The sequence below is a fragment of the Bombina bombina genome, chromosome 6 (genome assembly GCF_027579735.1).
Source record: "Bombina bombina isolate aBomBom1 chromosome 6, aBomBom1.pri, whole genome shotgun sequence".
In the NCBI taxonomy this organism is placed as follows: Eukaryota; Metazoa; Chordata; class Amphibia; order Anura; family Bombinatoridae; genus Bombina; species Bombina bombina.
In genome coordinates this window covers 1,071,323,626-1,071,341,077 of record NC_069504.1, presented here as the reverse complement: position 1 = coordinate 1,071,341,077, position 17,452 = coordinate 1,071,323,626, and the positions used below count along the sequence as shown (strand labels likewise).

Below are 17,452 nucleotides of genomic sequence, written 5' to 3'. Positions count from 1 at the left end.
TTGTAAATTATATGCTTTATATGAACCCAGAGTATCAATAAAAACAGATGACAAACTATGGCTCGTAAGAGAATGGAACTTAAAAGTATTCGCAAAGAGCGCAACTGAGCCTTCTAGATTTTGGGTGTCTAGTAAGGGGGGGGGATTTTCCGGGATGCGGTATGCATCAAGGGAAACCGCACAAAAGGACCCTGAACTTTATCACATAGAACCAGAGTCCTAAGAAGGGGGAAGGGGGGGGGGGGAGATTGATCATATGACATAAGGATTCACCTGGAGGGGCTAATAACATTAAAAAGATTATTCGGCTCATAACAACATAACTAAAACTAGATTTCAAGAGCGGCATTTATATTTATACTGTAATAAGAGATAATATTGTTAAAGGGACATTAAACCCAATTTTTTTTCTTTCATGATTCAGATAGAGAATACAATTTTAAACAACTTTCTAATTTACTTCTATTATCTAATTTGCTTCATTCTCTTGATATTCTTTCCTGAAAAGCATATCTAGATAGGCACAGTAGCTTCTGATTGGTGGCTGCACATAGATGCCTCCTGTGATTGGCTCGCCCGTGTGCATTGCTATTTCTTTAACAAAGGATATCTAAAGAATTAAGCAAATTAGATAATAGAAGTAAATTGGAATGTTGTTTAAAATTGTATTATCTGTCTGAATTATGAAAGAAAAATGTTTGGTTTAATGTCCCTTTAAGTCCTAGAGGACTCCACTTAAAATAAAGCCTAAGATATCTCAGGGGAATGTAGTGTAAGTAAGTAATCTCCCCAAGAGGGTGTCAAAGCTAGTGATCTAGTCATATATAAGGGGCTATTTAAGGGAGCCTATCCTAGAATAGCAAGTTGAGCGTGTAGGGATAAGGCGAGTGCCATGTAAGGTACCTAAACCGGCTTACAATGTTCAACATAGCCAAAGCATGGGAAACATTTATCAGTTTTGTGCGCTGATCAAGTGGCCAGACAGATTTACAGTGCGTGAAATTCGTTTATACTAGCGCCAGGATCTCAACACTGCATAGTATCTAAATCTAGAGCTCTAGGATGCAACTATCTGTCTAAATGCCAGAGCAACAGTGAAGCTTAATTAAATTGTAAATAAATATACTAATAGTGCACTTATACTGTTAAGCAGATAACAGGACGACCAGTAGTGTTTTAGCTACACACAAGAAAAATATTTGCTTCTCTCTTAATCTAACCCTGCCGACTGGGCACGGGCCCTATACCCAGCAACAGGAGGCTGTTTAAACTGTAAAAAGATGAGGGCAAGAGAAAATGAGCAGACACCATGGTAAATAGTGCATATGAAGAGACTCCAAGTGTGACCTCTGTCTGGGGGCTAAGAAGAATTTGAGCATTTGAATGCTATATCAGTATAATGTCGTACCTACACGCAACAAGATTATTTTGCATACATCGGCTTACAAAATGGATATCGCACACTTAACAAAGGCAAAAGCAAACAACTAACATCTCTACATTTCCAACAAAATTGCTAATAAGGGAGAATACAGGCTCGCAATCAGCTTGATATCTATGTAAACCGTTTAACCAGGTTAATATGTAAATAAGATTATAGAAGTAACACAGCTATAGCTGGTTACAGATACCTGGGGAGTGTTTCTGAGGTGTCCAGCTATAACCCAAATATATGCCTGCAAAATGTGTTTATGGGTAGCAAATCTAAAATTACAGGGCAAGGTGTCCAAAAGGAAATAAGGGTAGCAAGATCGTATGAGTTTACTGTGTAAATCCAGCTGAAACTAAGCTTTGACTCCCCTCCAGTGGTAACAAATGGTAATTACAACTACTATCAAGATACTTTGTTTTGAATCCTTACTCTACTGTTCGATGTGTGGATATAAATGGCTCAGATAACATATGACTTGAAAATACATTAAACAGCATTCGTCTTACAATATCTCTCTAATATCTCCATTACTTGATGCGACCGTTAGCTTAGCTATAATATAAAGACCAGATATGCAAACAACAAAACCCAAATGTGACTTGGAAATGCAATTAACATCAATTATGTACATCTAGTGCAAATATAAAAAGTGTAACCCAGTATTTTTCTGTAGTGGATAGTCTCACTCTTGATTAACTACTGAAAATTAAAGGTCCAAATCCAGGGACTTGCAGAGGGTTTTGAGCAACACAATCGTCCCTATTTTATCCTATGCCTATCCTCCAGAACGTTACAGTAAGCTTGGGGTAGATCATTTCAATAGGTGCCGGAGAAGCCTTGTGCCAGGTTGCAAGGATCAATTAAAGCAGTTTTCTTTGGAAGGAGATTTGCACCGTTGCTGTCTTCATTCCTAGATCTTTGGACCGAGTATTGAGGTAATAAAAGTAGAAATTAGCACTTTCAGAATATACTTTCCTTTCTGGCACCAGCCTGGGGCTCAGCGAAGCTTGCTTCCGACCCTTAGACTGCTGGACACAAATTCGCCCCTCGCTAGGGTCAGCCTCCAAACATAAGTCTCCTGCCTCCTTTGTGATAAATGGAGACTCACTCTGTAGTGTACCATTGTATTGCGGTGATCCACCAGAAAGCATATCATCCGGCTTTCTCCTGGGCTGTTCCGGAGTTTCAGGATCAGGTAACTGATGCTGCCACCACCATGCTTCACTGTGGGTATGGTGTTCTTTTGGTGATGTGCAGTGTTGTTTTTGCGCCAAACATATCTTTTGGAATTAAGGCCAAAAAGTTCAACCTTGGTTTCATCAGACTATAATACCTTTTCCCACATGCTTTTGGGAGACTTCAGATGTGTTTTTGCAAAATGTAGCCTGGCTTGGATGTTTTTCTTCGTAAGAAAAGTCTTTCGTCTTGCCACTCTACCCCATAGCCCAGACATATGAAGAATACGTGAGATTGTTGTCACATGTACCACACAGCCAGTACTTGCCAGATATTCCTACAGCTCCTTTAATGTTGCTGTAGGCCTCTTGGTAGCCTCCCAGACCAGTTTTCTTCTCATCTTTTCATTAATTTTGGAGGAACGTCCAGTTCTTGGTAATGTCACTGTTGTGCCATATTTTCTCCACTTGATGATGACTGTCTTCACTCTGTTCCATGGTATATCTAATGCCTTGGAAATTCTTTTGTACCCTTCTCCTGACTGATACATTTTAACAATGAGATCCCTCTGATGCTTTGGAAGCTCTCTGTGGACCATGGCTTTTGCTATGGGATGCGACTAAGAAAATTTCAGGAAAGACCAACTAGAGCAGCTGAACTTTATTTGGGGTTAATCATAGGTACTTTAAATGATAGCAGATGTATGCTGACTCTTATTTAACATGATTTTGAATGTGATTGCTTAATTCTGAACACAGCTACATCCCCAGTTATAAGAGGGTGTCCACACTTATGCAACCACATTATTTTAGTTTTTTTTGTTTTCTTCCCTCCACCTAAAAGATTTCAGTTTGTTTTTCAATTGAGTTGCACAGTTTATAGGTCACATTAAAGGTGGAAAAAGTTCTGAAGTGATTTATCTTTTTATATGTTTATATATATATATATATATATATATATATATATATATATATATATATATATATATATACACATATATATATATATATATATATACACATATATATATATACACACACAGACACACACACGTAGCCCTCAGTTTACGCCGGGGTTAGGTTCCAGAAGAAATAGTTGTAAATCGAAACTGTTGTAAATTGAAACCCAGTTTATAATGTAAGTTAATGGGAAGTGAGGGAGTTAGGTTCCAGGCCCCTCTCAAAAATTGTCATAAGTAACACCTAATACATTATTTTTAAAGCTTTGAAATGAAGACTTTAAATGCTAAACAGCATTATAAACCTAATAAAATAGATTGTGTCATCATCAAACTAAGTTTAATGAACAAAAACATTTGCTTAACAGCACCTAATAAAATTATCATACAAACACAGACTGTATCATCATCAATCTAAGTTTAATGAACAAAAACATTTGCTAAACCGCAACTAATAAACTAATTACACAACAGACTGTATCATCATCAAACTAAGTTTAATGAACAAAAACGTTTTTTTTATATGCCTTTTTCTGCAAAACGTTTTCTGCATTGAGTCTGCAGCTAAGGGAAGTGGCTGCTAGATCTTGTTCCTTTTGAAAGCTGATCCATTGATCATGTCTGGCTTGCTTGGCTTTGCATATCTTTGCTGCAACACAAGCGGACAGTTCCACCTACTGGCTATTTTAATGAATGCACTGCTTCTCAATGCTTTTCAATAGCAGTCACATGACTAAAAAAAAGGGCATTATTCTAAAACGGCGCAAGTTGAACCGTCGTAAACAGAGATCCACCTGTATATATTTACTCTACCCTGAACCAGGGATGCAGATAATCAAGGCTATTCTGCTCTTAAATAGTTTTTTCTCTTGTAAGGTGTATCCAGTCCACGGATCATCCATTACTTGTGGGATATTCTCATTCCCAACAGGAAGTTGCAAGAGGACACCCACAGCAGAGCTGTCTATATAGCTCTTCCCCTAACTTCCATACCCAGTCATTCTCTTGCAACTCTCAACAAACATGGAGGTAGTAAGAGAGAAGTGGTGAAATGTAGCTGTTATTTTGCTTCAATCAAAAGTTTATTATTTTTAAATGGTACCGGAGTTGTACTATTTTGTTCCAGGCAGAAAAATAGAAGAATCTGCCTGTGATTTCTATGATCTTAGCAGGTTGTAACTAAGATCCATTGCTGTTCTCACACATGACTGAAGAGAGAGATAACTTCAGCGGGGGAATGGCGTGCAGGTTATCCTGCTATGAGGTATGTGCAGTTAAGATTTTTCTAGAAGATGTGAATGCTAGAAAATGCTGCTGATGCCAAATTTATGTAAGGTAAGCCTGAATACAGTGATTTAATAGCGACTGGTATCATGCTTACTTTCTGAGGTAATACTCTTTTATATTTACAATATAAAACGTTTGCTGGCATGTTTAAACGTTTTTATATATACTTTGGTGATAAAACTTTATTGGGGCCTAGTTTTTTTCCACATGGCTGGCTTAAATTTGCCTAGAAACAGTTTCCTGAGGCTTTCCACTGTGTTACTATGAGTGGGAAGGGCCTAATTTGACATCCAGCTTCCTCCAAGGGTCCCCTGAATGCTATAGGACATCTCTAAAGGGCTCTTAGGCTTTCCAAAATCGGAAGGTAGGCCCACAGCAAGGCTGTGGCAGTTTGGTGTGACTGTTAAAAAATGACTATCGTTTTTTTAATCCGGTTTTTGAACTAAGGGGTTAATCATCCATTTGCAAGTGGGTGCAATGCTCTGTTAACTTATTATACACACTGTAAAAATTTTGTTTGATTTACTGCCTTTTTTCACTGTTTTTCAAATTCTGACAAAATTTGTTTCTCTTAAAGGCACAGTACCGTTTATTATATTTGCTTGTTAACTTGATTTAAAGTGTTTTCCAAGCTTGATAGTCTCATTGCTAGTCTGTATAAACATGTCTGACATAGAGGAAACTCCTTGTTCATTATGTTTAAAAGCCATTGTGGAGCCCCCTCTTAGAATGTGTACCAAATGTACTGATTTCACTTTAAGCAATAAAGATCATATTCTGTCTTTAAAAAATTTATCACCAGAGGAATCTGACGAGGGGGAAGTTATGCCGACTAACTCTCCCCACGTGTCAGATCCTTTGACTCCCGCTCAAGGGACTCACGCTCAAATGGCGCCAAGTACATCTAGGGCGCCCATAGCGTTTACTTTACAAGACATGGCGGCAGTCATGGATAATACACTGTCAGCGGTATTAGCCAGACTACCTGAATTTAGAGGAAAGCGAGATAGCTCTGGAGTTAGACGAAATACAGAGCATACTGACGCTTTAAGAGCTATGTCTGATACTGCCTCACAATATGCAGAAGCTGAAGAAGGAGAGCTTCTTTCTGTGGGTGATGTTTCTGACTCAGGGAAGATGATGCAACCTGATTCTGATATTTCTACATTTAAATTTAAGCTTGAACACCTCAGCGTGTTACTCAGGGAGGTTTTAGCTGCTCTGAATGACTGTGATACAATTGCAGTGCCAGAGAAATTGTGTAGACTGGATAAATACTATGCATTGGCGGTGTGCACTGATGTTTTTCCAATACCTAAAAGGTTTACAGAAATTATTACTAAGGAATGGGATAGACCAGGTGTGCCGTTCTCTCCCCCTCCTATTTTTAGAAAAATGTTTCCAATAGACGCCACCACACGGGACTTATGGCAGACAGTTCCTAAGGTGGAGGGAGCAGTTTCTACTCTAGCAAAGCGTACTACTATCCCTGTCGAGGACAGTTGTGCTTTCTTAGATCCAATGGATAAAAAGTTAGAGGGTTACCTTAAGAAAATGTTTATTCAACAAGGTTTTATCCTACAGCCCCTTGCATGCATTGCTCCTGTCACTGCTGCTGCGGCGTTCTGGTTTGAGTCTCTGGAAGAGGCTTTACAGGTAGCAACTCCATTGGATGACATACTTGACAAGCTTAGAGCACTTAAGCTAGCCAATTCTTTTGTTTATGATGCCATTGTTCATTTGACTAAACTAACGGCTAAGAATTCTGGTTTTGCTATCCAGGCGCACAGAGCGCTATGGCTTAAATCATGGTCAGCTGACGTTACTTCAAAGTCTAAGCTGCTTAACATTCCCTTCAAGGGGCAGACCCTATTCGGGCCTGGTTTGAAGGAGATTATTGCTGATATCACTGGAGGAAAAGGTCATGCCCTTCCTCAGGATAGGTCCAAATCAAGGGCCAAACAGTCTAATTTTCGTGCCTTTCAAAACTTCAAGGCAAGTGCGGCATCAACTTCCTCTAATGCAAAACAAGAGGGAACTTTTGCTCAGTCCAAGACGGTCTGGAGACCTAACCAGACCTGGAACAAGGGTAAGCAGGCCAAAAAGCCTGCTGCTGCCTCTAAGACAGCATGAAGGAATGGCCCCCTATCCGATAACGGATCTAGTAGGGGGCAGACTTTCGCTCTTCGCCCAGGCGTGGGCAAGAGATGTTCAGGATCCCTGGGCGTTGGAAATTATATCCCAGGGATATCTTCTGGACTTCAAGGCTTCCCCCCCAAAAGGGAGATTTCACCTTTCACAATTATCTGCAAACCAGATAAAGAGAGAGGCATTCTTACACTGTGTACAAGACCTCCTAGTTATGGGAGTGATCCATCCAGTTCCAAAGGAGGAACAGGGACAGGGATTTTACTCAAATCTGTTTGTAGTTCCCAAAAAAGAGGGAACCTTCAGACCAATTTTGGATCTAAAGATCTTAAACAAATTCCTCAGAGTTCCATCATTCAAGATGGAGACTATTCGTACCATCCTACCTATGATCCAGGAGGGTCAATACATGACTACAGTGGATTTAAAGGATGCTTATCTTCACATTCCGATACACAAAGATCATCATCGGTTTCTCAGGTTTGCCTTCCTAGACAGGCATTACCAATTTGTAGCTCTTCCCTTTGGGTTAGCTACAGCCCCAAGAATTTTTACGAAGGTTCTGGGGTCGCTTCTGGCGGTCCTAAGGCCGCGGGGCATAGCAGTGGCCCCTTATTTAGACGACCTCCTAATTCAGGCGTCAAACTTCCAAATTGCCAAGTCTCATACGGACATAGTGTTGGCATTTCTGAGGTCGCATGGGTGGAAGGTGAACGAGGAAAAGAGTTCTCTATCCCCCCTTACAAGAGTTTCCTTCCTAGGGACTCTGATAGATTCTGATAGATTCTGAAGAAATGAAAATTTTCCTGTTGTGTTCTTTATTCCATTCCTCGCCCTTCGGTGGCTCAGTGCATGGAAGTAATCGGCTTAATGGTAGCAGCAATGGACATAGTGCCGTTTGCACGCCTACATCTCAGACCGCTGCAACTCTGCATGCTCAGTCAGTGGAATGGGGATTACACAGATTTGTCCCCTCTACTAAATCAAGATCAAGAGACCAGGGAGGGATTCTCTTCTCTGGTGGCTATCTCGGGTCCATCTGTCCAAAGTTATGACCTTTCGCAGGCCAGATTGGACAATTGTAACGACAGATGCCAGCCTTTTTGCTTGGGGTGCAGTCTGGAACTCCCTGAAGGCTCAGGGATCGTGGACTCAGGAGGAGTCACTCCTTCCAATAAACATTCTGGAACTAAGAGCGATATTCAATGCTCTTCAGGCTTGGCCTCATCTAGCGACAATGAGGTTCATCAGATTTCAGTCTGACAACATCACGACTGTGGCTTACATCAACCATCAAGGGGGAACAAGGAGTTCCCTAGCGATGTTAGAAGTATCAAAGATAATTCGCTGGGCAGAGATTCACTCTTGCCACCTATCAGCTATCCATATCCCAGGTGTAGAGAACTGGGAGGCGGATTTTCCAAGTCGTCAGACTTTTCATCCGGGGGAGTGGGAACTCCATCCGGAGGTGTTTGCACAATTGATTCATCGTTGGGGCAAACCAGAACTGGATCTCATGGCGTCTCGCCAGAACGCCAAGCTTCCTTGTTACGGATCCAGGTCCAGGGACCCCAAGGCAACGCTGATAGATGCTCTAGCAGCGCCTTGGTCCTTCAACCTGGCTTATGTGTTTCCACTGTTTCCTCTGCTCCCTCGTCTGATTGCCAAAATCAAGCAGGAGAGAGCATCGGTGATCTTGATAGCGCCTGCGTGGCCACGCAGGACTTGGTATGCAGATCTGGTGGACATGTCATTTTTTCCACCATGGACTCTGCCGCTGAGACAGGACTTCTACTTCAAGGTCCTTTCAACCATCCAAATCTAATTTCTCTGAGGCTGACTGCCTGGAGATTGAACGCTTGATTTTATCAAAGCGTGGTTTCTCCGAGTCGGTCATTGATACCTTAATTCAGGCACGAAAGTCTGTCACCAGGAAAATCTATCATAAGACATGGCGTATATATCTTAATTGGTGTGAATCCAAGGGCTACTCATGGAGTAAGGTCAGGATTCCCAGGATATTATCTTTTCTCCAAGAAGGATTGGAGAAAGGATTGTCAGCTAGTTCCTTATAGGGACAGATTTCTGCCCTATCTATTCTTTTGCACAAGCGTCTGGCAGATGTCCCACAGGCTTTAGTTAGAATCAAGCCTGTGTTTAAACCTGTTGCTCCACCATGGAGTTTAAATTTGGTTCTTAAAGTTCTTCAGGGGGTTCCGTTTGAACCTCTTCATTCTATAGATATCAAACTTTTATCTTGGAAAGTTCTTTTTTTGGTAGCTATTTCCTCGGCTCGTAGAGTTTCCGAGTTATCTGCCTTACAATGTGATTCTCCTTATCTGATCTTCCATGCAGATAAGGTAGTTCTGCATACCAAACCTGGGTTTTTACCTAAGGTGGTATCTAATAAGAATATCAATCAAGAGATTGTTGTTCCGTCTTTGTGTCCTAATCCTTCTTCAAAGAAGGAACGTCTATTACACAATCTGGACGTGGTTCGTGCTTTAAAGTTTTACTTACAAGCAACCTCTCTTTCTTTTTGGATAAAAAGCATAATCCGCTTAGCCTATGAGACTGCTGGCCAGCAGCCTCCAGAAAGGATTACAGCTCATTCTACTAGAGCTGTGGCTTCCACATGGGCCTTTAAAAATGAGGCTTCTGTTGAACAGATTTGCAAGGCGGCGACTTGGTCTTCGCTTCATACTTTTTCAAAATTCTACAAATTTGTTACTTTTGCTTCTTCGGTGGCTATTTTTGGGAGAAAGGTTTTACAGGCAGTGGTACCTTCCGTTTAAGTACCTGCCTTGTCCCTCCCTTCATCCGTGTACTTTAGCTTTGGTATAGGTATCCCACAAGTAATGGATGATCCGTGGACTGGATACACCTTACAAGAGAAAACATAATTTATGCTTACCTGATAAATTTATTTCTCTTGTGGTGTATCCAGTCCACGGCCCGCCCTGTCATTTTAAGGCAGGTATTTTTTAATTTTAAACTACAGTCACCACTGCACCCTATGGTTTCTCCTTTCTCTGTTTGTTTTCGGTCGAATGACTGGATATGGCAGTTAGGGGAGGAGCTATATAGACAGCTCTGCTGTGGGTGTCCTCTTGCAACTTCCTGTTGGGAATGAGACTATCCCACAAGTAATGGATGATCCGTGGACTGGATACACCACAAGAGAAATAAATTTATCAGGTAAGCATAAATTGTTTTTTCTTTTACGTTCATACAGGTGGTGAGAGTCCACAACCATTCACTCATGGGAATTACCCTTCTCTACCACTAGGTGGAGGCAAAGAGTCCCAAACCCCAAGAGCTCTATGTTTTAACAATAAAGAGTATCCTTAAAATTATACTTATGCTGTCCATTAAAGGAACATGAAACACTTTGAGACTTGGATATAAGATGTTAAAGTATGGGTTGAAAAAAATATTTTACTGTAATTTAAGCCTGGATAGTGTGGGTTTTCTAGTAATGAGATACACTGCAGACGTCACCAGTCAAACCTGGCACATAGCTGTCGCTGATTGGCTGCAGCAGAGAACTGCAAAGCAATGCAACGTTTTTTATTGTTTTTATTTAAAAAAAAGAAAGATTAAAAAAAAAAAAAAGCATCAATCCAAGTCTGTTTTCAAGTCCAGATTGTTGTTAGTGCTTGGTGGAGTTTGACTATTGGGAAAACAATTTCTCCAAACAAGGCGTTAAAGGGACAGTCTACTCCATATTTTTACTATTTAAAAAGATAGATAATCCCTTATTACCAATTCCCCAGTTTTGCATAACCAACACAGTTATAGTTATACACGTTTTACCTCTGTAATTACCTTGTAGCTAAGCCTCTGCAGACGGCCCCCTTATTTAATTTCTTTTGACAAACTTGCATTTTAGCCAATCAGTGCTGACTCATAAATAAGTCAACAGGAGTGAGCACAATGTTATCTTTGAACTAGCGCTCTCTAGCTGTGAAAAACTGTCAAAATGCACTGAGATAAGAGGCGACCTTCAAGGGCTTAGAAATTAGCATATGAGCCTAACTAGGTTTAGCTTTCAACAAAGAATCCCAAGAGAACAAAGCAAATTTGATGATAAAAGTAAATTGTAATGTTTATTTAAAATTGCGTGCCCTATCTGAATCATGAAAGTTTATTTTTGACTTGACGGTCCCTTTAATGAATTAAAAACATTTTCACACTCACCCAGCCCAGAGGCAGAACTTGTTTTCACTTTCTGCAATTTCACTTTTTTCAAAATGAATTTTCTGTAATTTTTTTTAAATACACAAAAAGAAAATTATTAACTTTTTAAAGCACAAACAATAATAAATCAAACAAAAAACAATATGTCCAAAAAAGTCAATTGGTGACTAAATCCCAACTCCAAATATGCATAAGTGATCCCAGGGATTACTTCTCAGTGGAAATGAATGCTGCAGTCAAACTCCAAGGGTTAACCTGAAATAAAACCGATCAATGCTGCCAATGGTGAAGTTCTGTGAGACTACAGGGTTAATTCACATGTAAGCTGTATACTCACTGCAGAGCTTCACATCAGCCTCTAGATATAAAAGCAATGGGAGACTCCAGCAGGAGCAGATAGAAGTGAACTCAGATGAATGATAAAATAATTTATTAAAACATCTGTTAAAATCACAGGGGTTTACAGAGAACAACCACAGCTAGAACAGCCGTATATATATTACACAGACTGTATGTCTATGATTACGGTTTGCAGTTCAGAAGGTTGGTCTCCGCCCACAATGTGACATCACACGCTCAAATACAACTATCGTTTCACCAAATAGTCGCTTGGCTTTTTCAAGGATGTCCTCGTGCTGTTAATTAGTATTAGAAGACCCAATTAACAGCACAAGGACATCCTTGAAAAAGCCAAGCGACTATTTGGTGAAACGATGGTTGGATTTGAGTGTGTGTGTGTGACTGTATCTGTGTGTGTGTGTGACTGTATCTGTGTGTGTGTGTGACTGTATCTGTGTGTGTGTGTGACTGTATCTGTGTGTGTGTGTGACTGTATCTGTGTGTGTGACTGTATCTGTGTGTGTGACTGTATCTGTGTGTGTGACTGTATCTGTGTGTGTGTGTGACTGTATCTGTGTGTGTGTGTGACTGTATCTGTGTGTGTGTGTGACTGTATCTGTGTGTGTGTGACTGTATCTGTGTGTGACTGTATCTGTGTGCGTGTGACTGTATCTGTGTGCGTGTGACTGTATCTGTGTGCGTGTGACTGTATCTGTGTGCGTGTGACTGTATCTGTGTGCGTGTGACTCTATCTGTGTGCGTGTGACTCTATCTGTGTGCGTGTGACTGTATCTGTGTGCGTGTGACTGTATCTGTGTGCGTGTGACTGTATCTGTGTGCGTGTGACTGTATCTGTGTGCGTGTGACTGTATCTGTGTGCGTGACTGTATCTCTGTGTGTGACTGTATCTCTGTGTGTGACTGTATCTGTGCGTGTGTGTGACTGTACCTGTGCGTGTGCGTGTGTGACTGCATCTCTGTGTGTGTGTGTGACTGTACCTGTTGTGACTGTACCAGTGCGTGTGTGTGTGTGTGTGACTGTACCTGTGCGTGTGTGTGACTGTACCTGTGCGTGTGTGTGACTGTACCTGTGCGTGTGTGTGACTGTACCTGTGCGTGTGTGTGACTGTATTTATGTGAGAATGTTTGTGTTTTTGTCTGTGTGTAAGACTATGAGTGTGTGATGTGCATGGAGTGTATTTTGACTGTCTGTGTATGTGAGGAAGAGTGTTTGTGTTAGAGAGTGTGTGTGGTGTGTGTGTTATTACCTTTTACAACTCTTTTAAGTTTGACCACAATCAGGAATAAAGTATGCACACATTTTGGTCACTTTGCCAAAAATTGCAGCTATCTTGTTATTACTTCAGACATTTTCAGACCAAGTATAAAAATAAGGTTGTGAAGGTTTGTGGTATCAGGGCACTGGGTCTTGGGGAAAAAAAGTTTGAAAAACCCTGAACTAGAGTACAGGTGAAATAAACAGTGGTATTTCTCAGGTGAAATAAACAGTGTATCGGTAACCAGCTCTAGCCCAAGGTAATACTGAAAATGTGTTGTGTCCTGTTTTTATAGCTTCTAACAGGTTGAAGTGAGCTACTGTAGGGCTGGACCCATGTGCTATTAAATGTTTAAGCTTTGCTGATCAGTTCATATTGCTCCTCTTACAGGCCAAAAAAATTACCGCTGTGGGTTATGTGACAAATCCTTTACCCAGAAAGCTCATCTAGCTTCACACATGGTCATTCATACCGGGGAGAAGAATCTGAAATGCGACTTCTGTGAGAAGATGTTTATGAGAAGACAGGACCTGAAGCAGCACGTGCTAACACATACCAGGTGTGTACGGACAATACTGCGCTTCACTGTTGCCACAAAGCAGTAGGGGCCGACTGTTTGAGTAAGGGGCAATATTGACCGTAATAAATCTGATGCATTGCAGAGGAATAAGCTGTTCTCCAAATTCTTTGTGGATTGACATTTGCAGTATATTCACTTCCAGCCCCGTTAGTGCGTTCCAGCCTGTTGTAACAAATATAAAGGGTTTGCTTGTATGTAATATAGGTTAAATCATAGCTATTAGGGTAGATAAAGTCCAGCCTCTGCTCTTGCACATTTGTTTTGGCTAAGGACAATAGAGCAATCAGGAGGCTCATGTGATCATACCCCAATAGGAATACAGCTCTGCAGATCCTGAACAGTGGTTTACCTATGCATTTAACCCCTTTGTTAGGGTCACACAGATTTGCAGGGACCATAGTGATAAAATTGCATGCTCAAATTAATGAGATGAGTATGGTATTTAAACCCCTCAGTCTCAGCTCCCTGAAGCCCTAGAACCCCCCAAGACATTTTGAGTTAGCCAGCTTCTGATAAAACTTCTTGTTGCAGATATACTTTTAGAATGTGGGAAATCTGGTATGCTTCTTTACAATGTAAGGTTGTAGGTTCAATAACCCATTCTCGGAGAGCATCTCTCTTTTGACCTGTCTAAGCTCTTCCGTATGTGTAACGTCAATTTTGTATTTATGCATCAGAAATGATTCACAGCATTACAAAACAAGCGCATGCAAAATAAAACATCTAACATTTTTAGTATAATATGCATTGTTTTGGTTACCTGGGAGATAGCATTCCAGAGGCCTGTCAAGGAGTATCTGTTTATCTTCCTTTGTTTGCTGTGGCCAATAAGGGGCAGATTTAAACAAGCTCCTAGGTATATCAACCATTCGCTGTGCAACATGTAGGAGAGTTAGAGGTCTGCCTTACATAGAATGTGTTTAAGCTTTTTTTTTGGGGGGGGGGGGGGGGGACTGGAAACTACAATTTTTAGAGTAGAATTACAAGATAAGCAAGTTGCAAAGTTTATTATGCTATAAATAAAAATTGGTGAAGAAAGCAATTTCAGATGTTTGTTTATTTTTGCAGAGAACGCCAGATTAAGTGTCCCAAATGTGAAAAGCACTTTTGTCGGACAAATCATCTAAAGAAACACCTAAACTCTCACGAAGGGAAGAGGGACTATGTATGTGAGAAATGCTCCAAAGCTTTCCTGACAAAGTACCACCTCACCAGGCACCTCAAGATCTGCAAGGGTCCGAGCAACACCCCCCTAACTCCTGAACCAGATGAGGACGACGAGGACTCAGAGGATGAAGAGTTATTAGGTTCAGACTGCCATGTTTTTACAACAGATGGGGCCCTCCCAGTGCCCACGTGACATAAAAGCACTGCTTTGAACAAACTATTTATTTATTTATGTTGCTCCGGTGAGCACCTTTTTAAATTAACTGTGAGACTGAGTTATCGTTCGTTGAACTCCTAAACAGTATAATACGTGCGGAGGATTTCTCACACAGGAACTTCTTTATGACTGGCTTCAACCTTTATAAAAGGAAGCCTTAAATGTTAAAGATGTGTATATATAGTGAAGTATATATAAAGAAATGAAATAACAAAGGGAATATTTTGTGTATTTCTTACTTTATATGAAGTTATGGGCATTTATTTGCCTGATTTGTGTGTAATACTTCCCTTCCCTTTACAACTCGCACAGAAGCGACTACTTGTGGTTTTAGCAAGGAAATTGTTGTGTTTTTTTGTATATAACCAGCAAATACAGCTTTATTATCTCCAAAGCAATTCAGGCAAATGGGACAGAATGTGTCATTTTTTTTGTCAGCAATGTGATGTTACCAATATAATTAACAGTGGTTCTGTCTTGAGCTCCTCGGATTAGTTTTTGTGTTTATATAAAAACTTTGGTAAAAAAACAACACATCCTATAGCTGAGCACAGCTGAAACTCCAGTCCTCAAATGCCCCTAACAGGCCAGATTTTCATTATATCTTAACTAGAGCACAGGTGAAATAATCGGCTGATGGGTGAGAACAGGTTAGTAACCATGGTTACTGATCAGCTGATTATTCCACCTGTGCGCTAGTTAAAAATATAATGAAAGTCTGGCCTGTTTTTTTTAGGAATAATGTACTCGGACATTATGTTCAAAATTGCAGCAGGAAATGAGCTGGGCTCTCTCTTCACTCCCACAAGGAGGTTGTTTTCTGATGCTGTCTCTTGTTCTCTTAGCTTTTATTTGCGCTATTGAAAATGGCAGTTATAACCGGCAAAAGCAGCCATTTCATATGATAAAATAAAGGAGCTATTTGTCAGCAATTTAGTACACTTCAGCTGGTAAAATGGATTTTAGAAAACATTAAAAGAATGAAAATGTTACAGTACAATGTTCCATTAAAGGGACAGCCATCAGCCAATCACAGACTCATATAAGTATACACAGTTAACCATTTCATATGCTCAGTAGGAGCAGGTGCCTCTAAGTGTGCATATAAATAGATTTTGTGCAATTTGGTAATAGAAGTAAATTGGAAATTTTATTTTTAATTCTTTTACTTGGACTCTCTACCTCTCCATTTTGACTTTAGTGTTCCTAGATAGTCTCATAAGCTGCAATGCACTACTGAGAGCTTGCTGCTGATTGGTGGCTTCATACATATGTCTTGTCATTTTTATTAAGTTTTAAAAGGCAGCATGTGTAAAGTTTTCAGGTAAGTGTAGTGTTGCGCACTGCTGCCATAATTGCTGAGGACTTTTACTGCGGGCTTCTTTAGGCAGTGTTGAAAATACTAAAGGATCAAGCCAATTGCCCCAAGTTACAATATACTGTAAGTAACCACAATATACTGTAAGTAACCACAATATACTGAATGTAGCAGCAATATACTGTAAGTAACCACAATATACTGAATGTAGCAGCAATATACTGTATGTAACCACAATATACTGAATGTAGCAGCAATATACTGTATGTAACCACAATATACTGAATGTAGCAGCAATATACTGTAAGTAACCACAATATACTGAATGTAGCAGCAATATACTGTATGTAACCACAATATACTGAATGTAGCAGCAATATACTGTATGTAACCACAATATACTGAATGTAGCAGCAATATACTGTATGTAACCACAATATACCGAATGTAGCAGCAATATACTGTAAGTAACCACAATATACTGAATGTAGCGCAATATACCGAATGTAGCAGCAATATACTGTAAGTAACCACAATATACTGAATGTAGCGCAATATACCGAATGTAGCAGCAATATACTGTAAGTAACCACAATATACTGAATGTAGCAGCAATATACTGTAAGTAACCACAATATACTGAATGTAGCAGCAATATACTGTATGTAACCACAATATACTGAATGTAGCAGCAATATACTGTAAGTAACCACAATATACTGAATGTAGCAGCAATATACTGTATGTAACCACAATATACTGAATGTAGCAGCAATATACTGTATGTAACCACAATATACTGTATGTAACCACAATATACTGTAAGTATTGAGAAGGGGACAAAAAGGCAGCCCCTAGCCATCACAGTATTTGTGTCTACAGCAAGAGCTCCTGCTGGAAGGATATAGACCACATGATTTTTCATCTCACAATAGAACAGTCTGAAATGCTAAAAACTGTTTTGAGTCTTAAGATGTCACTGATCAGATAGAAATGAGTTTGCTAGTTTGCATCCCAGAACCCTGTGCAACAGACGCCTTCATAATACAGGGGGATTTTCCAGTGGGTCCTGTGAAAGCTATAAACACCAAAGAAAATGGGGAATAACAATGTAGGAGAGAAAGTCCCAATAGTTGTGTTATGCACTACATACAAAGCTTGTCAATATTCTTCACAAAACAAGACTATATTTTCTTTCATGTAATTAGCAAGAGTCCATGAGCTAGTGACGTATGGGATATACATTCCTACCAGGAGGGGCAAAGTTTCCCAAACCTCAAAATGCCTACAAATACACCCCTCACCACACCCACAATTCAGTTTTACAAACTTTGCCTCCCGTGGAGGTGGTGAA

At 40.1% G+C, this 17,452-nt stretch overlaps 1 protein-coding gene across 2 annotated transcripts in view; it reads left to right on the top strand.

The window, feature by feature from the left end:
- The window catches only part of PRDM4 (PR/SET domain 4), a 102,528-nt gene extending 87,528 nt beyond the window's left edge, over nucleotides 1-15,000 (top strand). For both annotated transcript variants that reach the window (XM_053718961.1, XM_053718962.1), the window contains exons 11-12: nucleotides 13,207-13,375; nucleotides 14,465-15,000. In XM_053718961.1, coding sequence (XP_053574936.1) covers nucleotides 13,207-13,375; nucleotides 14,465-14,756 — 461 coding nt within the window. In that variant the 3' untranslated portion in view covers nucleotides 14,757-15,000. The remainder of the gene's footprint in view (nucleotides 1-13,206; nucleotides 13,376-14,464) is intronic.
- The last annotated feature ends 2,452 nt before the right edge of the window (nucleotides 15,001-17,452 follow it).